The sequence below is a fragment of the Stenella coeruleoalba genome (genome assembly GCF_951394435.1).
Source record: "Stenella coeruleoalba genome assembly, chromosome: 4".
Lineage (NCBI taxonomy): Eukaryota > Metazoa > Chordata > Mammalia > Artiodactyla > Delphinidae > Stenella > Stenella coeruleoalba.
This window is the reverse complement of record NC_137149.1, coordinates 147,321,198-147,348,392: the sequence shown is the minus strand read 5'-3', so window position 1 is coordinate 147,348,392 and position 27,195 is coordinate 147,321,198. Positions and strand designations below refer to the sequence as shown.

General features: G+C 38.5%; 2 protein-coding genes across 5 annotated transcripts in view; one reads left to right on the top strand and one right to left on the bottom strand.

Moving 5' to 3' along the window:
- Nucleotides 1–19,316, top strand: part of RXFP1 (relaxin family peptide receptor 1) — a gene marked incomplete at its 5' end in the record, with an annotated part of 94,609 nt that extends 75,293 nt beyond the window's left edge. For 3 of the 4 annotated variants that reach the window (XM_079919715.1, XM_079919714.1, XM_079919713.1), the window contains 8 exons: nucleotides 1,830–1,901; nucleotides 5,739–5,810; nucleotides 8,837–8,908; nucleotides 9,929–10,000; nucleotides 11,824–12,053; nucleotides 14,140–14,550; nucleotides 15,249–15,467; nucleotides 18,442–19,316. In XM_079919715.1, coding sequence (XP_079775841.1) covers nucleotides 1,830–1,901; nucleotides 5,739–5,810; nucleotides 8,837–8,908; nucleotides 9,929–10,000; nucleotides 11,824–12,053; nucleotides 14,140–14,550; nucleotides 15,249–15,467; nucleotides 18,442–18,743 — 1,450 coding nt within the window. In that variant the 3' untranslated portion in view covers nucleotides 18,744–19,316. The remainder of the gene's footprint in view (nucleotides 1–1,829; nucleotides 1,902–5,738; nucleotides 5,811–8,836; nucleotides 8,909–9,928; nucleotides 10,001–11,823; nucleotides 12,054–14,139; nucleotides 14,551–15,248; nucleotides 15,468–18,441) is intronic. The other variant, XM_079919716.1, reaches the window with a different exon arrangement.
- A 4,324-nt stretch (nucleotides 19,317–23,640) lies between these two features.
- On the bottom strand, nucleotides 23,641–27,050 carry LOC307185348 (uncharacterized protein C4orf46 homolog). The gene is made up of 2 exons (XM_079919506.1): nucleotides 26,830–27,050; nucleotides 23,641–25,458 (listed from the first exon to the last, which is right to left on the bottom strand). Exons 1-2 carry the CDS (start codon nucleotides 27,028–27,030, stop codon nucleotides 25,303–25,305), a joined length of 357 nt encoding a protein of 118 aa, XP_079775632.1. The 5' UTR covers nucleotides 27,031–27,050; the 3' UTR covers nucleotides 23,641–25,302.
- Nucleotides 27,051–27,195: the final 145 nt, after the last annotated feature.

Genomic DNA, 27,195 nt, shown 5'->3' with positions numbered 1-27,195 from the left:
CATAAACATGCATAGTAATTACAGCAAATGTTCCCTCTCAACTTGAAGTTTTTTGAAAAGGAAGCACGTTGGCAAAATTACTGAAGTTCAAACCAGGCATAACCACAGATTCACAACATGCGTGGGTCATCACAATGGTACTATCTTACGTGAGACCTGCTTTTCTCAACCTTACAAGCAAGACCCAATTTAAGGGAAAAAACATTTCTCATAAACCACCTAGAATCTGCCCTTGGATCTCAGTTTCAGAAACACCAAATTAAAGTCCTAATCTATAAAAATTATTACTGCAAAGACTGTGGGGGAAATTAATTATGACTTTTAGAAACTGTAGAATGTTCACACCCCTGAGGATGTAACTGCGGACACCAGGATAAACCTTAGAAAGTTATCGAGTATAATTTCTCCTTATACTCCTCTCTGGCTTACTTTAAATTCAGGGTGCCTCTTCCGTAACAGTGAGGGATGCTGGGGCTTCCTTCAGTATAAAAGTATAACTGCCTCATTTGCAGTTTATTCCTCCAGAAGAGTATTTTTCAAATTGTGGGTTGAAACACACAAGCAGGTGATGAAAGCAATGTAGTATGTCCCGAGCCGCATTTTTTAAATGAAAAAGAATAGAATTGAATTGAATAAAAACATCAGAGTACAATTCAGATGATTAAGTGTATTGTTCCGTGAATCTTGGGTTGTGTGGGTGTATATTATGTCCCAATGCAAAATGCATTTTTCTACTGTTGGTTACCATGTGAAAAGTTTGAAAATCATCATATTAAGATATACAGGACCCCTGTGTACGGGCAATGCAATAGCTACCACTGACACAACAAACATTTTTACCCAGTTATGCCCTCCGCCCCATTCCAGTGGGCTCAAAGCCACTGAAATGTGTGAACTTTTCTGCAGTGCGTTTAGCAGTCTTCAGATGCAGGATTCTATCAGTCATGCAAAACAGTTCATGGTAATTGCCCAAAGGAAACCAAATTGCACTTAAAGGACACAGGCCAAATAAATATCCAAAAAATGTAGCCCTTCTTTTCTATTCTACTTGTATTTGTTTTTAAAGAACCCTCTGTATGAAGAAATCATTCGTGAGTTTCCTCTTCACAGATGCTTGTGTTTTTCTGGTCCAAGGATGCTGGGAGAAAGTGGTAACGGTTTGGAGCGCTGAGAGGAAATAAATACTTAAGGATGGGATGAGGCCAGGTTCCAGGCATGTCCCACAATGCCTCAAGAACTGGAAATCTTTTAAAGGTTTCCTGTGAGTTAGTCCTTTATGCTATGTCATAACACGACGTCAGGGCAGAGATGAAGTGTCAGGACTTACAGTCTCATTCAGCATCCCAAACTAGAGATCTTCTGAGTTGGTCCAGCTTGAAGTAGACCTCCTGCAGCATCTCCACCCTAAATCACATCAACCGCCCAATGTGCACCAGTGCTATTGTGTGGGAGGTATTTTGTTCGACGGACACACCATGAAGCCTACAGAGGCGACCCTAAGGCAGCTCCCATGAAGCCTACAGAGGCGACCCTAAGGCAGCTCCCTGGGCTGACGCTCAGTCTGTATTCTCAGGAGTCAAGGTTTTCACTCTTCCCCTGTGGAGCTCTTCCCTAAATCACTTAGAAATTTGAACACTACTTTACTTTTATCATCATTGAAAGATCTGGGAAATTTAAGATTAAAGTTATTACAGACTGGGTAATTTATCACGCTACCTCAACCTCTCTTGACGTGAAAAGTGCACTCCACGTAATTATTTTTGTTTCTCCAATAACTCACCTATCAGTTACCTCTGGAAGCTACAACATCCTTTTCTTTTTACTTTCAGGGTAATGAGGAAAAACAAAATTAATCACCTCAGTGAAAACGCGTTTGCACCGCTCCAGAAACTAGATGAATTGTAAGCTCGATTACACATATATTGATAAGAATTTTCTTTCTACTGTTCCAGTTCATAGTTGTCACACGTATACATTTTTATACATTTAAGAAAGATTTATTTTTCTCTCTTCCTAGCACTATTTCTGCATACCTTGAGCCACAAAGGAATTCTGATAGTTAAAAAAATATGTGTAAAGGAAAACTATGAAATAAATATTTGAGGAAAGTGAGGTAAGGGAAACATAGCTGTGGAGAAAGAATAAAGTCTGGGGAGATCGATAAATAAAATACATCTTGCACCACTCTAACCCACTGCTGGAGAGGGATAGCAAATTTATCTTTAAGTTTCCTGGAGAGTTAGGATTTAAAAACCAGGAGATAAAAAGACACCACTCTGCTGATTCTGAAACCAAAGGATAATCTTGGATCCATAAGGAAATTAGACACTACCATGGGTAACATCCCAGTCTATAATAATGGAAAAGAGAGCTATTTATAACGTCCCTTTTTTAAGATCAATGACACAGTTCCAAAGGACATTAAGACAACTCTCTGATAAATCAAAGCCTTGTGGTCCAAGCACATAGGAGCTGATTGTCCAAATAAAATATACACAGGACAACAAATGAAGTACATGTCCTTCACACAATTTTTTATTTTTTACCATTAATTTCTTCAATTGGGTTTTTGCTAAAGTTTAGGCTAGCCACCAGTTTGATTTTGTGAGTTCTAGAAAGAATCTGGAGTATGGACAGAAGGTATATGTTTGACAATTAACTGGGAAGAACTTTGATTCATTAAAACTTGTCCATAAAAATTAAAGAGTGTAACTAAACTGTTTCTCGGGACACCTTACCTGCAAACTAGGACAGGTGGAGGGAATACACATGCCACAGACAGAAACGTTCCTCGGGAACCAATGAAGCATTGTGCTCCAAAACATCAATAAACAAGCCACTGAAACCCCGTTTTTCCATGACCATTAGCTTGAAACCTTTTTCAGTAGACAGTACCAATCATTCACAAAACGCACAAGAAAATCTCAATAGATATCAGAACCAAGCACCTGCTGTAACAGCTCCCAGTGTCTGGCAAGTGAACCATACCATCAACACACAGGAAATTATTTTATTCTCAGTAGTAGGGAGAGGTGCGTGTAGGTGACTCGAAAGGTAGTATCTAGCCATGAAAATACACGCTCGTCGAGGGGTCCATGCTTTTCCTTGTTTTATCCTACTTGCCACCGCGATCTGAATACCAGAAGGTAATTTCTGCCAATCCTGACTTGCATGGTGGCGCTGAGGTGCAGGTTCTAAGTATCAGTAACCAGTAGTGAGCATGGAACACAACAGCTTGGTCCGTAACCAGCGCTAATGCAGGTTCAGAGATAAAGGAAAGAGCAACAAAGGGGCAGAGAGGGGCACCAAGGCCAAGAATTAGTCCTGCCTAAACCCTGCCGAGTCCCATACCCAACGCTGGCTTGAAAAATCGGACTTACAGGGATGAAAATGGCATGTTTTCTAAGAGGTGATGGCTTTAAATGGGTGGGTCTAGACCTCAAATGAGTGACTCTCCCTTTGAGAGAGGGTTTGGACTACACTCTGTGCCTCTCCTGGCTGGATCCCACTGACAGAGTTAATGAGGGCAAATAAATTGGCAATAATCAGGATTGACTTCTCACAGTAGACTTTAGTTCTGATGGCAGAAACTCTTGGCTACAGGCTTGATTTACTGTGTGCTTTTAAAGTCAACTACTCTAGGTGATAATGTGTTTCCTGAACCCATTCAGAAATGGACCTCAAGTCCAGCTAAGTTTAGACCAACTTTCCTAAAACGAAACTGAGAAAATGGTCTTTTTACACATCACTTAGGGTCTAGGCCAAATGGTCCCCATTCCGTGATTCATGAAAAAAGAACTATATGTCAGAATTGGCTCTAATAGCCAAAACAGCACACTCCCACCAGAAACAGCTGAACATGATATTTCAAGACTTAATATCCTCGTGGGCTCTTCGAAATCTGTTTTCCACATTGCCTCACTAACATGATCCATCTTTTACTTGGCTTCCCATACAAAGAACTGGAATTGTGCCGCCACTTTTACCTACATATGAAGCAGGTCGAGTCTGTTAATGGTCTTCTAGGTAGGGATACAAAGAATAGCTAGCCAAAAATTAAGCTAGATGCTGGAGAGCCCAAGCTGAATAGGTACAGGGCTTGCACTGAAAGAGATCACATCCTTCGGAAGAGGAGAACGTATGTACAGAAACAGTTTTAATATGATGTTATAAGTGCTGTATGTGTTATACATGCTACATACAGGAGAACAGAGAAGAGAACGCCTAAGCTCCCTGGTCACAGAGGAGTGACACGTGAGCAGAATCTTTTTTTTTTTTTTTTAAGTAAAGTTGATTTACAATATCGTGTTAGTTTCAGGTGTACGGCAAAGTGATTCAGTTATGCATACCCATTCTTTTTTCAGATTCTTTTCCATTACAGGGTATTACAGGATATTGAATATAGTTCCCTGTGCTGTACCGTAAATCCCTGTTGTTTATCTGAGCAGAATCTTGAAGGACGAATAGGGAGTTCACCAGAAGGACAAGAATCAAAGCTTATTCCAGGCAGAAGGAAGCACCCGTGCAAAAACCCGGAGGTTGAAATACTGAGACGCCTTCAGGCCCTGGTGAAAGTCATTTTGACTGAGTAGAAAGTGGTAGGAAACTGAGCTGGAAAGCTAGACAGTGGCAAGATATTTAAAGGCTTTTTTATATCACACTAAGAAGTTTTGATTTTATCTTCTATGCAACAATGAGCTATTGAAGGATTTTAAGGGGTGAAATTTTATAAACATTCCTTTTGTTGTCAAATCAGACCATCTATCTTCACAGACAATTCACCCATGAAAACATAAATAACAAAAACAGCCTCAAGGTTCAGTTTACAGTATAAAAATAAAACATTTACAGCAAAGTCATTTATAGTATTGATTACATTAGCTACTTTTTAGTTTTAAAAACTCAGTCTAAATCTATCTTGCCCTTCCGAGTTGAATAACCTAACTTTTGATTTATAAGCACTGCAATAACAAATAGATCTATTCCCATGCTTCTCCCTGTAGCAACTAATAGGATTTGGAGATGGACAGGGAAAGTGGTTAGGCTTTCTCTTAGTATCTCTTGATGACATTGAAGAACTCAAGCCTATTGAAAGATTGTCTTGTTTAGAAGAATCTGAGGCCTTTCTCATGAGAGTTGCCGCTGTCAAAGCTACCGGAAGAGCTGCTACTGTCCAAAATCTTCTCACAAATAAGCTACAAGTTCATACCACTTTAGGCAGCCCAACCTCTATACATACACGAAGTAACTTACAAAATATCCTGCCCCAGGTGTGTATGAGATCCGGTGCATATCAGCTGTGGAAGAAACTGGAAACTGAAATAATCCACTTCCAGTTGAAAATTATAATACACCCAAGCAAAGGAAAAAATTAAGGTTCCAAAGCATATTTCTACTTTAGCAAAAGAAGGAAGGGAGGGAGGGAGGGAGGGAGGGAGGAAGGGGAGGAAGAAGAGAAAGGAAGAAGGGCACAACACATATATTAATTGAATTAGAAAATTGTATCTATTAGAACTAGATCAAATACCACCAAGTACTGTCTCTGAGTGAGCAATAAAATGGGATAAAGTATTTTTATCTTTTACCATTTCACTCCCTTTTTAAAGTTTTGACTTCTATTAATTAATATAACTCACTAATGGCATTGTTTGAAAGTAGTCTAATGTTTTTTTAATAAATTACAGAACTATGAGTAAAGTCTTAAGGAAATAATATGACATTTGCAATTGTTTCCCTAGGGATTTAGGAAGTAATAAGATTGAAAATCTTTCATCACTTGTCTTTAAGGATCTGAAGGAGCTCTCACAGTTGTAAGACTGATACGAATTTTGTGTCTTTATTTTTTAACTTATTTTACTTCTAAAAATTGTGATTAAAATATACATAAGTACGTATATTTACCATTTTAACCATGTGTAAGTGTACAACTGTGGCATTAACTTCATTCACATTGTTGTGCAACCATCACCACCATCCATCTCTAGAACTTTTCCATCTTTCCAAACTGAAACTCCATACATATTAAACACTAACTCCCCACCAACCCCTGCCCCTCCAGCATCCATCACTCTGTTCTGGCTCTATGAATTTGGCATCTCTAAGTACCTCATAAATCAGCAGAATCATACATATTTGTCCCTTTATGACTGGCTTATTCCACTTAGCATAATGTCCTCAAGGTTCATCCACAGGTTGTAGCATGTGTCAGAAGTTCTGAATATTATCATTCTGAATAATAATCCGCTGTATGTAAGTACCACACGGCGTTTATCCATTCATCCATTGGTGGACACTTGGGTGGCTTCCACCTTTTAGCTGCTATGAGTAGTGCTGCTATGAATGTGGGTGTACAAATATATCTGTTCAAGAGCTTGCTTTCAATTCTTTGGGCATATAATCCCAGAAGTAGAATTACTGGATCATACGGCAACTCTATTTTTAATTTTTAAAGGAAACACCATACTCTTTTGCATAGTGGCTACACTATTTTATATTCCCACTATCAGTGCACAAGGATTCTACTTTCTCCACCTCTTTAACAACGCTTGTTATTTTATAGTTTTTGATAATCGCCAATCTAATGGATGTGAAATGGTGTTTCACTGTGGATTTGATTTGCTTTTCTCTAATGATTAATGATGTTGAGCATCTTTTCATGTGCTTATTGGCCATTCATGTAACTTCTTTAGAGAACACCTGTTCAAGTCTTTTGCTCGCTTTTAAACTGGGTTGTTTGGGGTTTTGTTGTTAAGTTGTAGGAGTGTATATATTTTAGATATTAAATCATTTTCAGATATATGATTTACAAATGTATGCTCCCATTTTGTAGGTTGCCTTTTCACTCTGTTGACAGTGTTTTCTGATGCACAAAAGTTTTTGATTTAGATGTAGTCCAATTCTTGTTTTTTTTTTCTCTTTTGTTACCTATGTTTTTGGTATCATATACAAGAAGTCATTGCTTAATCCAATGTCATGAAGCTTTTCTCTTATGACTTCTTCTAAGAGTTTTAAAGTTTTAGCTTTTCTATTTAGGCCTTTAACCCATTTTGAGTTAATTCTGTACATGGTGGAAGCTAAGGGTCTAAGCTCTTTTTTTTTTTTTCATGTGGATATCTATCTGGTTTTCACAGCACTATTTGTTGAAAAGATTGTCCTTTCCCCATTGAACAATCTTGGCACATTTTAAAAATTATTTGACTATATATACAAAGAGTTGTTCCTGGGCTCTCCATTCTATTCCATTGTTCTATACAACTATCTTTTAGCCAGCACCACACTGTTTTGACTACTGTAGCTTTGTAGTAAGTTTTGAATCAGGAAGTGAGACCTCCAACTTTGTTCTTCTTTTTCAAGGTTGTTTTAGATATTCAGGTTCCCTTGAGATTCCACATGAATTTTAGGATGGATTTTTCTATTTATGCAAAAAAAAATCATTGGGATTTTGACAGAGATGACACTGAATCTGTAGATTGCTTTGGGTAGTATTAACATCTTAACAATATTGTCTTCCAGTTCCAAAACACAGAATGTCTTCTTTAACTGATGTCTTCTTTAATTTCTTTCAGCAACATTTGGTTTTCAAAGTGCAAGTCTTTCACCTTTATTCAGTTTATTCCTAAGTACTTTGTTCTTTTGACGCTATTGTAAATGGAATCATTTTCTTAATTTTCTTTATGGATTGCTCATGGTTAGTGTATAGAAATGCATTCGATTATTGATTATTGTCTGATTATTATGTGTTGGTTTCACATATGGCAATTTTGTTGAATTTGTTTATTATAATAGTTCTGACAGTTTTTGTGTGTATGCGTGTGTGAAATCGTTACGGTTTTATACACATAAAATCATGTCATCTGCGAACAGAGATAATTTTACTTCTCCCTTCGCAATTTGGATGCCTTTTATTTCTTGCCTAATTGCTCTGGCTAGGACTTCCAGTAGTATGTTGAATAGAAATGGCAAAAGTGGGCATCCTTGTCTTCTTACTGATTTTAGAGGAAAAGCTTTCAGCCTTTCACCATTGGCTATGATGCTCACTGTGGCTTTCCTATATGGCTTTTATTATGTTAAGGTCGTTTCCTTCTGTTCATAGATTGTTGAGTCCCTTTCCCTTCTTTCATACAACACATTTCTTATTGTCATCCTTCCTCTCTTCCCTTCTTTCTGTAGTCACTGCCCCTCCCCCACCCAACTAATGGTCTAATCTGCAATAAGTTTCTTAAAAAGTGAACCTGCACCTGAGAAGGTCCCTTTAATCAACAATTCTTGTTTCGAGGTGTTGTTTTGCAAAGATTCTGAAATTTTCTCCATTTACACTCAGCTACACTGTCACTCTGACCTCTGTTTCTTTGTTTCTAACTATAGAGCCTTTTACTTTTCATTTCATGCCTCACAAATTGCTGACACAATATGCCACTCTTTGACATGATTTATTGTAAAAAGCATTCAATGTGATTTCACTAATTCAAGTTTTGACTAAATGGGATTCTTCTTTCTTTCATTTAAACCACACCTGATGATAGGCAAAACCTAAAGTGGTGTGGCTTCCCTTTGGGTACCCTGCTGCTCCTCTGGTGGGACCCTCTCTGGACCTCCCCACCTTCGCGCTTATGTTCTCTCAGCTCTGTCATTAACGCACTTACTGACAGCCGTGCACTGGCCTAAGAGTTCTGTTTCCATTAATCCATTTGAATGTCCAACTAGCCCTAGGGGTCAATTGACATTGCTGTACTTTTTTTGTTACTGTTTAAAAGTAACCCTAAGTCAAGAGACACACTTTCTCTTTACTCAAATACTTTTTAAGAATTGACCTATTTCTGCTCTCTTTTTAAAACAGGAATCTCTCCTATAACCCAATCCAGAAAATTCAAGCAAACCAATTTGATTACCTTGTCAAACTCAAGTCTCTGTAAGTATACACCTATGGGGATGGTTTTATGACATAATTTTTATTTACATACTAATAGCTAATAAATTCTATAAAATAAAATTGATAGGATCTCAAATCAGAAGCTTTAGTCCCAGGATATTGGTTAAAAGCTTTAGTCCCAGGATATTGGTTAAGATGGGTGCTTGCTGGGCTACAAGCAGATAGCTATTAGTTTAATCTTTCGTATTTATAAGCTACAAATTAGATAATGATTAATCATTTCATATATTTCTGTAATCACCAGAAGCTTATATTGGATTGTTTGCTTGATCCTCTGAAGGCATCTATGCATATTTATTCCTTCATTAACACTGGGTATCTAAGAATTTATTATAACCATCGTTATCCCAAAATGGAATGTTCTAGATGATATAAGTCTTTATTTGCAACACACACACACATAAACACACACACACAAATTATGTTAAGGTCTAAGAATTGCCTTAAGAAGGTAAGCTTCAGTTCTTTTAAGTGTTCCCTCAGTAAAATGGCATTTTATTAGAAAAACATTATTTAAAATTATCAGAAAAACTTCAAGAATGTAAAATGCCTCTGCTATTGCAATATTGTCTAAAAGATAATGCTTGTTCATTTATTTCAAATATATATATTGAGTAGTTACTATGCAAAAAACATTGTTCCACTCTATTCGAAGCCAAAAAATTCAAATAAGCAGGATATATACATATAAATAGCAAAATCAAAAAGGCATTGGGAGAAAAAAATGGGTTATTATGGGATCATATGAAATCATGTGTGTGAAACTTTTGAAAATTGTAAAGCACTGTAGCATTTAACGAATATTTCATTCAATAAAAAAAATTTTTTAATAAAAAAATGTTTAAAGGAGTTGGGGAAGTGCCTAGGGAAGGTTAAGTACGAATGTTTGGTTCCAAATAAGTGTTAACTAAAAGCATTTTATTAAACTGTCTGTCACGAAAACTCATTTTATTATACCCTGCATAACATATTTTTTGATAATTAATTTGATATTTTTAGCAGCCTAGAAGGAATTGAAATTTCAAATATCCAACAAAGGATGTTTAGACCTCTCACGAATCTCTCTCACATGTAAGCAGATGTTTTTTCTCGTTCTTCACCTTGATTTTAGTCTGTTACGTTTCCATGTGTATTGTGCTAACACCTCCATACCCAATGCGTCCAATCTATTAACATTTTCTACTGATTAATTTGCCTAAACAATAATTAACTCTTAAAGCGTTGGTATTGGGTGGGGTGATTTTTAGTTCTCCATGGTCTGGCAGAATGAAAGGAGTTTTGTCTGCATGTCAGACAGCAGGAGTGTGGAGGGAACCCACTCAGGCTTGTAAACTCGCCCGAGCCCTGATGCCACTCACTGATGGTCAAGTTTGTCCACTCAGCTAGTAATTTGTGCACATGGCACAAATGCGACCAGATGAAGAAGTTACGTAAACAACATAAAATAATTATAAATAATTCATGTAAATGGAGGAAGGGAAGAGAGAAATCCTCCTCAGTGAAAATTGCCCACAATGTCAGGGCATGATGTGCAAGAGTGTATGGATAAAATGGTAAACCATGAAAAATCTTTTATTCAAACAGTGTGTCTCATCATGCCATCAATTACATGCTTCAGAAACATTTTCTTTAATTGAATGTAATATATAGCAGTATATATATGAAATATATTCGAATGGTCTCCATGCCAAGGTAATTAATTCCCAATCATTTAGAAAGTGTCATGGCAGTCACCACCACTCTATAATCTTGCTTGTATTTTAAATCTAACAGAGGATACTGGGAGTTTTTTTCCCATAATTCCTCAGAGAGCATGCCTATAAAATAACCTTGGTTGCACACAACATAAAACACTCTGACTAAATTAAGCAAAGCAGAGTTTATCGGAAGAAAATGGTGTAGGTCACAAAACCCAAGAAACAAGGAGCAGAACCGAAGTGAGCAGAAACCACGGCAGATCCTGGGATCCAGGCAGCAAGAGATAAACAACAGGACAATATACTGTAATTGTCAAGTTTTTATCTTGTATTTTACTACAACTCCTTATACTATAAAGATCACTTATATTTTTTGCCAGAGTCCACCCCTTTAGGGGCAGAAAGATCTAATTTAAATCCTAATTTCTGCATTTATTAGAAAATTTCCTAGCAGATAATTGCCTCCATTGAAGAGTCATCTTCTTGTATGATGATACTGACATCAACCTCATGGAGCTGATCTGAGAAGTTATTCTTGATACTTGGGAGATGCTCAATAAACGGTGCTGGTGTTAGTGGTAGCACAGTAGTAATTACTGATTATCCCGGTGGTGTTTTATTAACAAGGGAGGTCTCTCTACTGATGAAAGAATTCACTCAACACACATTTATCGAACACCCTATTATGTACCAAACTCTAGTGTGAGGATAAGCATGTTGTTAGCAAGTAGCTACAGATCACACAAATGCTATACTAGAAAAGCCATAGAAACACAGAGGACAAATTCTCTTCCCCTGGGTTTGAAAAAGAAAAATCAGTTGCAGCAACCGTAGGAGTTATGTAACGGTGGATTTATTAACACATGCACTAAACGCTGAAAACCCAGTAACAAGTTTCCTTGGGTGGATTGTCCTGATCACATGCTAACATTTGACTTATATTCTAAGACATGTCTAACACTTGTATGTTTATTACGCCTTTTTGCGGCTCTCACCCACACGTTCTTTTAAAAACCAAGTTAATGAGAATTAAACTTAAGGTTAAATCTTCAGTATCCCTAATGTTTTACATTCATTCCTCTGAGTCTTATATTACGACGTTTTCTTTCTACTGAGAGAATGTAGAAAATAGCTATGAATGTAGAGTGACACTGACTTCAGTTTAAAATCTTCTTTTCCCTTCTCTCTGCACGTCAGCTATTTTAAGAAGTTCCAGTACTGTGGCTATGCACCCCATGTTCGCAGCTGTAAACCAAACACGGATGGAATCTCATCTTTAGAGGATCTCTTGGCGAGCATTATTCAGAGAGTATTCGTCTGGGTTGTGTCTGCAGTTACATGCTTTGGAAACATCTTTGTCATCTGTATGCGACCTTATATCAGATCTGAGAACAAGCTGCATGCCATGTCGATCATTTCCCTCTGCTGTGAGTATCTCCTGGCTGAAGAGGAATAACAGTTTCAAAATATGTGAAAGCGTTGCTATTAGACATTAAGTAACGAGAGCGGTAGAACTATGAGATTTTAAAAATTTCTCCCCTTTGCTTATATGTTGTTTTCACGTTCGCTACAATGAAAATAAAATTACTTTAGCGATAAGAAAGAAAATAAGTTTTTAAAATAAGAAAACTCAGTCACCTTACACAGATTAATGAAGGGCTCATTCATTAATTTTTTTCTCATAAAGAAGCTTTTGTTCATTTGCTTTCTTCTCTGAAGGAAGAAGAAAGCGAATTTAATATTATTAAATAATTTATTTAAAATTATGATATTATAAATAATATCTTTATTATTTAATAAAATAATATTTTATCAAAGCATATAAAATCTTTTACTATAATCAAATTGGACCCTTTCATGGTTCCAGAGCTGTGTTTATTTCTTGTTTGAATGTCCAGTTCATGGATGCTGACTTCAAACGTTGTTTTTCGGGTCTCTGAGCTTCTACATTCTTTTCCATTCATAATTTGAAATATTTAAATAAGAAAGTGGTTTAGGTAGTATTAAATTTTTTAAGTTTTTGAAACGTGATTGCAAGGTATTATGTTAAATGAGGAATACAAAAATAAATTAATTAAATAAAAGCAAGAAACCAGTCCTCAGGGTGTTGATAATCTTGGTCAAGTGGCCTATAATTTACCCATCCTACCTCAAGCAGGAATCAATCTATACGATGTTCTCCTTCTTTACAAGTGCTGTGCCATGTCTTACTCTCGCCCTCACTCGAAGGATAATGTCGAACTGTCTTTTCATTGCAAGCTACCCAAGAAGCAGAACTCAGAAATGGTTTACTACTTTGTATTGTTAGCTACACAATTTTGAGTTTGCTCAATTTCCCTGATAAAGGCTAGAATATAACCTCGGTGTTTAAAGATTAGGGCCAGCCTTACGATGTATACCGTGATGTGACTTCAGGAACGTTGTATAGAATGCTTGCGCAGTCAAAAAAAAATCTCACCTACTCTCTGATATGTAATATTTGCTTAAAAAACAAATACACCAAGAAGTGTATCACATTAACAGCTGATGTGGGGGATGGAGGAGTCTGAAAGAGACAGAGAAAGATGGGAAGAAAGAATCAGAGAGAACAGTTTTGCTTCGACCACCCCTGGGTGACTCATTGAAGCCCCTCAGAATTATACTGACTACAGAGCACTTCATAATTATTCACATCTTCAAAATGACAGACCTCAAAATTCATAGTCATTACTCTGTCATAGCAACTTCTGGATTACTTTCTCTGGGATTTTGAATGACTTAAGTTTCTTAAGCTGGGAGAATTTCCATGCAAGAGATGAACCAAATTATAGCTTCCCAATCTTGTCCCTAATTGAATGCTCATGCATTTTACTCATTTACTCAGCACTGCTAGGTGACGGGACTAGAACAGAGAGCAAAACAGACAAGATCCCTGCTCTTACAGACTGTGTGTTAGACGAAAACAGAGGCATGATTACATAATTGGCTGCAGAGGATGCTCTAAGAGTGCTTAGCAGGAAGAGTTGATGAAGTGGTCCTTACCCTAAATGAACTCTTAGAATAAAACTTCCCTCCCCCGCCCCCAAGATACAAGGAACTTGGCTATTTGGGGCTAATATTAAAAATATTTCTGGGGCTTCCCTGGTGGCGCAGTGGTTAAGAATCTGCCTGCCAATGCAGGGGACACGGGTTCGAGCCCTGATCCGGGAAGATCCCACATGCCGCAGAGCAACCAGGCCCGTGCACCACAACTGCTGAGCCTGTGTTCTAGGGCCCGCGAGCCACAAGTGCTGAAGCCCATGCGCCTAGAGCCCGTGCTCCGCTACATCACGGGCCACCGCGATGAGAAGCCCGTGCACCGCAACGAAGAGTGGCCCCCGCTCGCCGCAACTAGAGAAAGCCCGCGCGCAGCAACGAAGACCCAAAGCAGCCAAAAACAAATAGATATATAAATTTTAACAAAATTCTGCTTAATGATAACTCCACCTTACCTATTCATTTCTCTAAATTTGTGAAATTCACTGATCCCTGTAGGTGCCGACTGCCTGATGGGAATCTATTTGTTTGTGATCGGAGCCTTTGACCTGAAGTTTCGAGGAGAATACAACAAGCACGCACAGCTGTGGATGGAGAGCATTCACTGTCAGCTTCTGGGGTCCCTGGCCATTCTGTCCACAGAAGTATCAGTGTTACTTTTAACATTTCTGACAGTGGAAAAATATATCTGCATTGTATATCCTTTCAGATGTTTAAGACCTGGAAAAGGCAGAACCATTACAGTTTTGATTCTCATTTGGATTATCGGTTTTATCGTGGCTTTCATTCCACTGAGCAATAAAGAATTTTTCAAAAACTACTACGGCACCAATGGGGTATGCTTCCCTCTTCATTCAGAAGATACAGAAAGTACTGGAGCCCAGATTTATTCAGTGGCAATTTTTCTCGGTAAGAAACTCTGTATTAGAAGCCCTTTCATTCAAATGCTAGAATAAATCACAATCTGAACCTCATTATGCCTTTTAATATTTACAATTTTCTATTTCAGATCTTCTAACCAGAATGGACATTGAGGGTGGATTGTATCAGAATCCCCTAAAGGGATTATTTTTTCTAAATTACCAGTTCATCATATTAATTCTTATGTGATACACTTGAATAAAAGACAAGATGCTAAACACTTGCATTTCATGCAATCACCCTAATAATACTAAGCAAAACATATTTTAACTCTTTGCCTTTATAATATGAACAAATTCAAAGTAGCCACACAAGTCTTTGGCTTGGGAGCAGACAACCAAGTATGTCCTCTTGTGAAAAATATTCTCAAAATATAACAAAGTAATTGAATTACCAAAAAAATTAACACAAGACAGATTAATTTAATAAGCCCAAGATAGTCATTGAATCACTATAATCTAATTTTAATACGCCATTTTAAAAATAAACAGTTCATCATGCTTATAGCTTCAACAATATTTAGAATTTTTTAATTAATGATTTTTGTGCCTTAGTAATTCTTACAAAGAACAAAAAACACATTGTGGTCTTTGTATCTTCTCCTTTACAATAACAGCTCAGGGTATGTTTGCTTGTTCTGAAAGAATGTGCTTATTCATTAATCATCATCTCTGTGTTCTTCATAGGTATTAACTTAGCAGCATTTATCATCATCGTTTTCTCATATGGAAGCATGTTTTACAGCATCCATCAAAGTGCCATAACAGCAACCGAAGTACGGAATCAAGTTAGGAAAGAGATGATCCTTGCCAAACGTTTTTTCTTTATTGTTTTTACCGATGCATTATGCTGGATACCCATCTTTATACTGAAATTCCTGTCATTGCTTCAGGTAGAAATACCAGGTATGAATTTTTTCTTCCTTTAAAGAAATTAAAAATCTGTCCATTAATATTTGCCTTATAGAGTTAGGTGATTCTATGTTGGATGCATATACATTTATAATTGTTATATCCTTTTCTTGCATTGATCCCTTGATCATTATGTAGTGTCAATCTTTGTCTCTTGTAACAGTCTTCCATTTAAAGTCTATTTTGTCTGATATGAGTATTGCTACTCTGGCTTTCTTTTGATTTCCATTTGCATGGAATACCTTGCAAAATAGTGCATCAGGAAGAAATATGCAATACTCAGGTATTCCTGAGGTATTCCTCAGGAAATATGAGTTCATTTTGTTTGGGACTTTATGTGCTTCCTGGATCAGATGCTTCCTTCTTCAGGTTAAATTAAATAATTTTCAGCCATTATTTAATCAAATACATTTTTTGCCCCCTTCCTCTCTCTTTTCTCCTTCTGGGAACCCTATAATGCAAATGTTAGTACACCTGACGCTGTCTCTGAGGTCCTTTAAACTATCCTCATTTTTTTTTAATTATTTTTTTCTTTTTGCTATTCTGATTGAGTGATTTACACTATTCTGTCTTCCAGGTTGCTAAGGATTCTTCTGTTTCATTCTTCTGTATCACTTACTCTGCTGTTGATACCCTCTAGTGTATTTTTCATTTCAGTTATTGTATTCTTCGGCTCTGATTGGTTCTCTTTTACATTTTCTGTTTCTTTGTTACAGTTGTGTGCTCCTCTAGTCCTTTCCCAAGGCGGGTGAACATTTTTATGACCATTGCTTTAAATTCTTTGTTAGGTAACTCACTTATCTCCATTTCTTTTGGTTTTTCTCCTGGGGTTTTATCTTGCTCTTTAATTTGGAAAATAGTCCTGTGTCATCTCATTTTGTTTGACTTTCTCTGTTTGTCTCTGTGAAATTAGGCAAAACAGTTGCCTATCCTGAGCTTGATTTGTGTCCTTATGTGGGAGCACCCCTATGCGGTCTGCACATGCCCAGTGGCTTTGGTGGGAGGGCTGAATCTGAAACAAAAGGGGCAAGGGTTTTCCTGGGGCATGTCAAGCCCGTCGCCTTGGTGGGGGTTTGGGGGTTGGAGACGAAGGGGCTACAGTCAGAGCCCCATGTGAGCCAGGGCTTCTCCTGGGCCACTGGCAGCTGCTGCCTTGAGGGCTGGGGGGCTGGAGCCAGAGCATGGCGGGGGCTACAGCTTCTCCTGGTGCAAGCTGGAGGCTGCCACGTGTTCAATTTTTTCCACAAATGCCAAAAAACATAGTGACTATGGGAACAAAGGAACAATGATTCCAATAAATTATACTCACTGTGTTGAAATTCTGATAATCCCATGCTTAAGATGACCAGAAAGGAACACAGGTCAAAATTATCATCAAATAATTACTTCATTTTTTTTTTTAGAACATAAGAAATTTTTCTTCCTGAAATACATAGCAATTTAGGGAACATTACCCCAGAGTGTGAGAGACGACAGAAGAGGCACTCTTGATATTTAAAAATAAGGCGCATCCCATTCATTAGGATGGCTGTTCTCAAAAACAGAAAATAACAAGTACCGGCAAGGATGTGGAGAAATTGGAACTCTTGTGCTGGTAGGAATGTAAAATGGCACAGCTGCTGTAGAAAACAGTATGGTGGTTCCTCAAAAACTTAAACATAGGATTACCATGTGACGCAGCAATTCTACTCCTGAGTATATACCCAAAAGAATTGAAAGCAGGGAATCAAACAGACATTCATACACCCATGTTCATGACAGCATTATTCACAGTAGCCAAAATGTGGGAGCGAAACAACCCAAGGGTCCATCAACGGACGGAGGCTTAAAGCAAATGAGTTATATACACACAATGGATCATTATTCAGCCTCTAAAGGGAGGAAATTCTGATACAAGCTGCAACATGGATAGATTTTGAAAACATGATGCTACTGAAATAAGACAGTCACAAAAGGACAGATTCTGTAGGATTCCACTTATATGAGGTAATTAGTGTAGTCAGAGTCACAGAGATGAAAAGTTTGTGAATGGCGTTGTCAGGATTAGGGGGAGGAGGGGGGGAGGGGGGAGGGAGTAGTGTTTAAAGGTACAGAGTTTCAGTGTGGGAAGATGAAAAAGTTTTGGAAATGGATGGTGGTACAACAACGTGAATGTAGTTAATGCCACTGAACTGTACACTTAAAAATGGTTAAAATGGAAAAGTTTATGTTATGTATATTTTACCACAATAAAAATGTATAAAATCCTGTTAACTGTATGTATACTGAAATATATATTCATACTTTAAAAATTTATAAACATACAACTTTAATTTTGCTTTATCCCATGGTTGGTGGTGATAGTGCCTTACATTTTATAAGTAAAAGAGGGAAGAGAGCATAAATTAAATTATAATAAAAATCTGAGTATTAGGTAGTTGCATATATACTGCAGTAATTTTAAGATAAGGTTAGCCAAAGATGTTTTCACTGCAATAAATATCTAGTCAAAAGCCTAAAACTGCATACGTGTTTTTCAAACCAATAAATAGCAGAAAAGAAATCTATTAAAGCTAAGTCTATATATTCTGAGAAATATTACATGTACTATCTAATAATTAAAACACTTGAAAAGGTATGATTCAAATACTAAACAATATTGTTTTTCCTAAGATGGAATCATATCTGAGTAATATATAATCACTTGGTAAAACACATTTCTACCCAATAGAATACTTTTGTTGATGTATTCGAGAAAAGCTACTTAGCAAAAAAACCTGGTTTTTGATAGTGTTAGCACCTCCCTCAAACACTGGCGTCCTGGAAACACATACAGACTTGGTATTTAATTATATGACATCAAGGGGAAAAAAAATAAGACTCAGAAGTCAGTGTGGGGGGCTGGGGGGTTAGGGGAAACAAGGACAAGGTGTCTCCATACCTTGTAAACATCTATAAACACTCAAGGAATTTCATTTTTCTCTTCCAGGTACCATAACGTCTTGGGTAGTGATTTTTATTCTGCCTATCAACAGTGCTTTGAACCCAATTCTCTATACTCTGACCACAAGACCATTCAAAGAAATGATCCATCAGTTTTGGTATAACTACAGACAGAGAAGATCTATTGACAGCAAAGGAAGTCAGAAGACATACGCTCCATCGTTCATCTGGGTAGAAATGTGGCCCCTGCAGGAGATGCCCTCTGAGCTAATGAAGCCAGCTCTTTTCACAGACCCCTGCGAACTATCACTCATTTCTCAATCAACTAGACTCAATTCCTATTCATAACCGACTGAAACCTATTTCTACACAGAGAATATTGTGGGATGCTTTATGATGGATTTATTAGGATAAAATAAATTCCACAAAATAATTTATAATAACGGCTAAAATAAATTAGCTTACATGGACATGAGGCTGTTTGGGAAAAAATCAAAATGACTGATGCCCATGTAAAGGGAAATAAATTATATTGGTAATGTGTATAAACTGGTACATATTTTGGATAGGAAACTAAGAGAAATCTACTTCAAGGTTCATTCATTCTTTTACCATGCATTTATTGAGTACCCACTGTGTGCATGGCACTGCAGTAAATTCCTGGGAGTAGACAGTATAGAATCTTTTCAATTTGCAATGTTAAGTTGTATTTAACTACAAGAATATAAAAAGTCCATCTGCAGCTCCTAGTTTAAGGTAGAGCTTTGTCTGTCTTGCTTACCAGCAAAAGTGAGAATCACAGACACTCTTAAATAAAGGTTTATGGTTTTGGAATAATCAGTATACTAGCATCAGAAAAAATGTCTGATTATTAGCAAAGTACAGACATTTTGTTTTAAGAACTCATCTTACCTCTCTTCAAGTATGTATACTTGAGAGCCAATAAACATATTTATTACTATGAAAAAAGAGCTCTGATATTATCTCAAAACAGCACCTCTCTGTCTCTTCCTTCCCAGTTGTCTTTTTGCTTTAAATGAGCACCATTATATGAGATCATAAAAAGAGAATAAAAGTATGGCAAAGGAATGAGTCAGAAAAGCTAGAACAAGGATAGACATTTAGATCAATGGAACAGAAGTGAGAGTCCAGAAATAAAACCCTCATATTTAACAGTCAGTTGATGTTCAACAAAGATGCCAAGACAATCAAATGGGGAAAGAACAGTTTTTTCAACAAATGGTGCTGGGACAACTGGATATCCATATGCAAAATAATGAATTTGGACCCCTACCTTGCACCGTATACAAAAGTTTACTCAAAACGAACTGACGACATAAATATGACATGAATCACTTAGAAGAAAATATATGGGAAATCTTCCAAACCCTGGATTTGGCAACGGATTCTTAGATATAACAACAAAAGCATGAGCAACAAAAGGAAAAAAAAATGGATAAACTGGGCTTCATCTAAATTAAAACCTTTTGTGCATCAACAAACATTATTAAAAGAAGTGAAAAGACAATCTTCAGAATGAAAGAAGTTTCATTCATATATCTGAGAAGGGTTTAATGTCCAGAATATATAAAGAACTCTTATAACTCAACAAAAAAGACAAGCGACCCAATTTATTAAATGTGCAAAGGACTTGAATAGACTTTTCTCCAAAGAAGATTCATAAATGGCCAATAAGCATGTTCAATATCACTAATCATTAGGAAAATACAAATTTAACTATAATGAGATAACACTGCACGTACTAGGAGGGCTATAATTTAGAAAAACAAAAACAAAAACAGAAAATAACAAGTATTGGCAAGGACGTGGATATTGAAAACCTTTCTACATTGCTGGTCAGAATGTAAAATGATGCAGTCACTGTAGAAAACAGTTTGGTGATTCCTCAAAAGCTTATCATAGGGCTTCCCTGGTGGCGCAGTGCTTGACGGTCCGCCTGCCAATGCAAGGTACATGGGTTCGTGCCCCGGTCTGGGAAGATCCCACACGCTGCGGAGCAGCTGGGCCCGTCAGCCATGGCCGCTGAGCCTGCGCGTCCGGAGCCTGTGCTCCGCAACGGGAGAGGCCACAACAGTGAGAGGCCCACGTACCAAAAAAAAAAAAAAAAAAAAAAAAAACTTATCATAGTATTCCCATATGATATAGCAATTTCATTCTTGGGTATAAACCCAGAAGAAAACAGGACTCAGATCCTTGTATTCAGATACTCATCATAGCATTGTTCACAGCAGCCAAAAGATGGAAACAACCCAAGTGCCCGTGAACTGACGAAGAGATAAACAAAATGTGGTGTATACATATGATGGAATATTATTCAGCCATAAAAGGAATAAATTCTGACACATGCTATAACACGATGAACGCGAATAAACCAGGCACAAAAAGTTCAAATGACTGTATGATTCCATTTACATGATATATCTAGAATAAGCAGGTTCATAGAGACAAAGTAGATCAGAGGTTACTGAGGTGGGAGGGTTGGGGAGATGATGCCTGAGAAGTACAGAGTATCTTCTTGGGCAAAAAGAAGTTCTAAAATTGATTGTAGTGGTAGATAAACAACTCTGCGGTTATATGAAAAGCCACTGAATTGTACACTTTAGATGGGTGAATTTTATGGTATGTAAATTATATCTCAATAAAGCAGTTAAGGGAAAAGAAAAAAAGGGCCATAATGCACTGATTCAGGACCTGAACTTCAGGGGGAAAAGATCCGCATGTTTTACTCTATAGGACACTTTTACTCTACAGAGAAAGTCATCAGGGGATGAATTTACCTTCTGTTCATGTGGTCGGCAGGTTCATCAGATACTTTTTAGCTCTGAGCTATTGAAATTTTTTGCTTTCATAATTTGAAAACGTTACACAGGAATAAAATGTTTTCAGGTAGTTTTAAATACCCCCTAAATGTCTGAAACATGAAAATACTGGAATCAAAAACATAACAAATTTATTGAATAATTATATAGATTTCTTTTGAAAATAAACTACCCGAACTTTAATTCTGTTAAAAATATGCCTTGTCTGAGTCATTTCTGTTCTTACACGGAATGATACCAATGTTTTCCACATGAAGAATGTGGTAGGCTTTCAACAAATGTGTATATATATATATATATATTTGCTTACATATATAAAGAGATTTATTATAAGGAATTGGCTCATGTGATTATGGAGGCTGGCAAGTCCAAAAACCTGCAGAGCCAATGTCCTAGTTCAAGTCCAAAGGCCAGAAGCTCTGTAGAACCAGGAAAAGCTAATGTCTCAGTTCACAGGTCATCAGGCAGGAAGAGCTATGTTTCCAAGGCCTTCGACTGATTGAATGAGGCCCACCCAGATTATGCAGGGCAATCTGCTTTACTCAGGCTACCAATTTGTTAATCTCATCCAAAAATGCCCTCACACAAGCACCCAGAATGTTTGGCCAAAATATATGGGTACCCTGTGGTCCAGCCACGTTGACACATAAACCATCGCATGGGAAGAGTAAATAAAATCACAACCTTGAATATTAATAGGTCTAACCAAAAGCTAGGTCGCTAGGTATGTTATAGACAAGCGTATTAGTTTTGGTGTCAGAGGCCCTCAGGCAAATTATTTCATCTCAGCCTGTTTTCTATTCTGTAGATGGGAATAATATCACTTTCCTCAGAGAGCTAATATGGTTACATGAAATAATGTCTATAAAGCTCCCAGCATACTGTCTGATACATATTTCATACTAGGAACTTTTGAAACTAAATACACTATTTTAATGCTAAAAACTCCATCTTATTGACTTCAGCCTCTTGAGGCTTTTAAAAGTTTACATCAGTCAGAATAATAAATTGTCTGAGGTTTGTATAGAGCTGGCAATGAGCTAAGTTTAAATTTTTTTCTGAAGTCTTTAAGAAATGTTTATGCTCTGAGCTCTTCCCCAATCTCTCCCATGAAGCAGAGCAAAAAGAAATATAAAACGGGATGATTTTCTTTAAAAGCCACTCTTGAAAATAAGATGAACTTCTCTGTGGACCCTACCGGGCAACAGAAACTATAAGCAGAGCGGAGCTGCAGGCCTGTGAGCTCCAACATTAGCAGCTATAAGTTTGGTAGAGGAATTAACTAAAGTGTCCATAGACGGCTCAGTGCCTGAAATCAGGGTTAGCCCAAGCTGATGGCAATTAAATAAAATTAGAAATCAACTAACATGCTTTTTCTAACTTAAAAAAAAATACATGGGGGAGGCAGGGAGAGGAACTCACACAAAAACCGAAGTAGTACAGATCACACTCATGATACAGCCAAAACAGGGGAAGTTACAGGGAATCTTAGCTTGAGATCAAGCAAATAGATCAAAAGAATAGAGAGCTCAGACTGAGGCATTTATATGGCAATCGAATGACATGTAGCATTTGAAACATGGTATTTGGAGGAACACCTATACACATACAAAACAAGACCTGAAAATTAAACCATAAGCAAAAAGAAATTCAGGTGGATTAAACACCTAAACATTAAAAACAAACTTTTTTAACTTTTGGAAAGACATATAGGAGAGCATCTTTATGACATTTCCTAGACAAGACCCAGAAAACACTATTATGAAAGATTGGTGAGATCAAATTAAAATGAAAAATGTTTATTCAAGGAGACTCTATAATCAAATATAAAAATAAACCACAGACTACAAAAGATGGTTGAAACATACATGATGGATCATTAGTTAGTATTCAAAATATGTAATACCTACAAATCCATAAGGGAAACACAAAACATAACAGAAAAATGGACAAAAGGTATGGTCTGGGAAATCACACTGCATTTCCTCAATAGGCTGGTACTTACACAAGTCAGCACTATTCAACGTGGGAGACTCTACAGGGCCATGGGTTTCAGGCGAGAGAAGACCACTGGGGCCCTCTGGAGGCTGGTTACTACATACACAAAATAGTAGTGTTTTTTTTTTTTAAACTGAAGTATAGTTGATTTACAGTATTAGTTTCAGGACAGTACTTTGCAGTGTTATGAAAACGTGTATACGTATTAAAAATACAAGAATGCAAACTAGAATATGCACCACCTCTAGGACAGTGGTTATCTCTGGGGAGAGAAGAAGGGGATGGGATCAAAGAGGTAACAAAACAAGCTTCAAATGCATCTAACATTTACATACATGCATAGATCTGAAGAAAACATACCAACTGCTAATTCAGTAAATCCACACGGTGAGAATACATGGGTGTTCTTCAAATCATTCACCTTTCCTGTTAGGTTTGAAATATTTCAGTAAAAAGTTTTAAAATAATGAACCCAAAGAAATGGAAATAACATTTGGTTTGAACAAAAGTTTATTTCTGTACATTTTAAAAATTGCAATTTTCATGACACATAAGAAAAACAGTTTTCTAATATCAGAACAAGCATCTCTTTGGTATAGGAACACACCATATGTGTTATCCTTAACTTAAAAAAATTAATCAAGTACCATGACCTAATATGCTAAACAAAACTATCCTTTGCCCATCCATGTGTCCCCTTTCACAGGCCCATTGTGGGGCTTGGGAATATAGTTCCGTACATACCTCCTTACCTACAGAGAAGTAAGATACTGTATCGGAGGCATCCAGAAGTTACACAGCAAGAGAATTAGTTGGTTCAATCACTGACATATACGACACAAACCCACCAAAAAAGAGAAAGAGAGAGAGAGGGAGCGCAACGTAAGATACGGGACAAGTGAAATAGAACACTGTCATGAAGACCGAATAATAGGAAAATAATTACACCATTTAAATTTGATGCATTTTTAAAAAGTAACTTGTTTAGGGCTTCCCTGGTGGCTCAGTGGTTAAGAGTCCGCCTGCCGATGCAGGGAACGCGGGTTCGTGCCCCGGTCTGGGAGGATCCCACATGCCGCGGAATGGCTGGGCCCGTGAGCCATGGCCGCTGAGCCTGCACGTCCGGAGCCTGTGCTCCGCAACGGGAGAGGCCACAACAGTGAGAGGCCTGCGTACCGCAAAAAAAAAAAAAAAAAAAAAAGTAACTTGCTTAGAATTATTATATTTAGAATTATTACTTGCCAAGCTCCAAAATAATACAGAGCCACAATTTTGATAAGGCACTTTAAAGAGAGCAAACATATAACAACATCAAATATGAGAAATATCCATAAAAGCAGTTAACCTTAGGAAAAAATATAGGCATTCTTTCAAGACAGGTTTCAGTAAACGCTTTTTTGGAAAGCATCATAGAAGGGTGAAAAATATTTATCATATATTATAAAAAGCTGTCAACAGTTAAAGTTCAAAATCCTGTTTAAAAAAAAAAGATAATATTTTCCTTCAGGTCAATGAGGTTCTGACTCAAATATCTTTTCGAGAAACAATTATAATCTTTATGCTAAAAATAGGAAGAAAAAACAGATTTTAATTATGTTGTCAACTCTTATTCATCAAACATTTAGTGATTGTTGTGTAACAGACTTCTAGCTGCTGGACATATATAAGTAATAAGACACAATCATTGGTTCTAGGGAATTTAGCCTAATGGAGCTGAATCTAACATTGGTCCATATAATAAAGCTCGACTTCAAACTCTGCAAGTTTTGGTATCTTCTTGCAAACTGAAGAGAATAATGGTCCACCTGCTACTGGTAGCACTGTGGCATTATTAATATTATCTACTGATTAAATTAACTTCCGTAGAAGAATCTTTGAAAGTTTAGAGAACAGAAAATGTTTAAAGATAAACGGGCAGCATCAAAAATAACATCATATTCTGTTTTCACAAAATGAAGAAAACCAAGAAAAATTTCATCTTCTGTATACAGAACTGCTGGTGGTTATCCTATCCACACGGTACATGTGCACACATCATAAATGAGGTGGCATGGATTATTACAGTCAAATCAGTTGTCAGGCTTCAAGGAATCGTAGCCTTCTTTCAAGAGGTCCCGCCATGTTTTAAGGAAACGTGCATTTTCTGTACATTTGAAGGCAAGCTCTTCCACTTGAGCTGATACTGCAGATGCAGCTTCAAGAAGTTTGGTTAATGAAAATGCTGCCTGAAATTATAAAAAAAAAAAAAGTCAAAGAATAGAAGCTTTTTTTAAAAAAAATTCTCTCCACATCTTATAAACCAACCTGAAAATAACTTAGAACCTCGAATCCAATGCCCAAGTTATTTTCTTTCAAAGTAAAAAAATCTACAAACTAAAACATCAGCTCTTGGAACTGATCAGCTCGTGGAACCTAAGAAATTTTCTTTTTTTTTTTTTTTTAAATTTAGTTGCTTCTTTGCTTGCACCGGGTCTTAGTTGCAGCAGGCAGGCTCGTCCCTGGGGCACGCGGACTCACTAGCTGTCCGGCGCCGGCTCTACAGCGCGCGGCTCAGATGCCCAGGTGGCACGCGGGATCTTAGTCCCCAGACCAGGGCTCGGGCTCGCCTCCGCTGCGTTGCAAGGCGGATTCTTAACCACTGGGCCACCCGGGAAGTCCCAGAAGTTCTTCTATATGAAGCTTTGAGGAAGTATGTCTGCGAGAAAGATAATCCATGACGGATGAGACATGAGCAGTCAGCATTTTTTTTCGTTGAAAATACACTAGAGTCTCATTTAGCTCAACAAGACGCCTTGGGCCCGTTGACACCAAGTACCAGAAGTATCTGAAGGTCTTCTTATGACACAGCTCTTACCGATACGTGGGTACCAAGGGCCGTGCTCCACTGTCTTTACCTGTGAACGCGGCAGACCGTGAAAACGTACAGACCAAAGAACAGACCCTCAAGTTACACATCCGCACTGCATTCAACGCACTCACTTGGAACCAGCCTGCTCAGCAGAGACAAACTGCTGCAGCACTCTCGCCATCTTCTAGAACAACAAATACCGACTGAGCAACGAGACATTAACGGAGTTCACTCCGCAGTTTCTGATCTGCACGGGAGGGTCTCCCAGTTAAGACACACCCTACACTTGACCTTAAATCGTGAAACCGGGACCCCTCGGGGAGGAGGGGTTTGGAAATTGGAGGTTCAACAGAAGCCGTCCAGACCCGGCGTCCCAGCAGACACCCCGGGGAGGGGTCTCTGCCCCGTTAGTGGAAGCCGTCTGGACCACCGGGCGGGGAGTGACCCGTCCTGACTGGGTCCGCCCGTACAGATAATCGCCTTGTCAGCGGGCTCTGGGCAGGCGGCCAACCGGGACGGGGGCGCCTTAAGTCCCGGCAGAGGGATCACGGCCTGGCCCTCAGCCCCGCAGACGAGGTGGGGCGGGCGACGCGAACTGCGCGGTTTCGGGTTACAGCGCCGGACTGGAACCCGGCAGCCGAGCACGAAGAACCCCCGGCGCGGGCGCGGCGCGGGAGGGATGCCCGGGACTCCCGACGCGAATCCTGAACACGGGCGGGACCGGCCCGGACCCGCCGGCCGCACTCACGTCTCCGATCTGCAGCTCCACCTCCTCCAGCAGGTCCACCGGCCGGCCGCTGTTCCTGTTCGGAACCGTCCGGTCCAAACCCCCCGGGGTGCCGGGGGAAGATGCTGAAGACGCGTCTGAAGACGAGGCAGAGGAGGGCGGCGGCTGCGGGGAAAGCCGAAGCGGCTGCGGGGAAAGCCGCAGCTCCTCCGGGTCCGCCATGGAGAGGGCTGGGGGTGGGACGGCACCTCGGCGGCCGAACTAATACCAACCGACTTTCAACCGCTCGCGCCTAAATCCCAGCTGGCCCGCCTCCTCGCCGCTCTCGGCCCTGGGCCGCGAAGCCCTGTCACTTTCTCGGGACAGCCAATCAGGTGCCAGTGAGTG

Bases quoted from the DNA above. Each gene is read 5' to 3' on its own strand.
- LOC307185348 (XM_079919506.1), bottom strand. From the start codon at position 27,030: ATGGCGGACCCGGAGGAGCTGCGGCTTTCCCCGCAGCCGCTTCGGCTT. The intron at 25,459-26,829 runs GTGAGTGCGGCC...TTATAATTTCAG, and splicing joins TGGAGCTGCAGATCGGAGAC to GCAGCATTTTCATTAACCAA.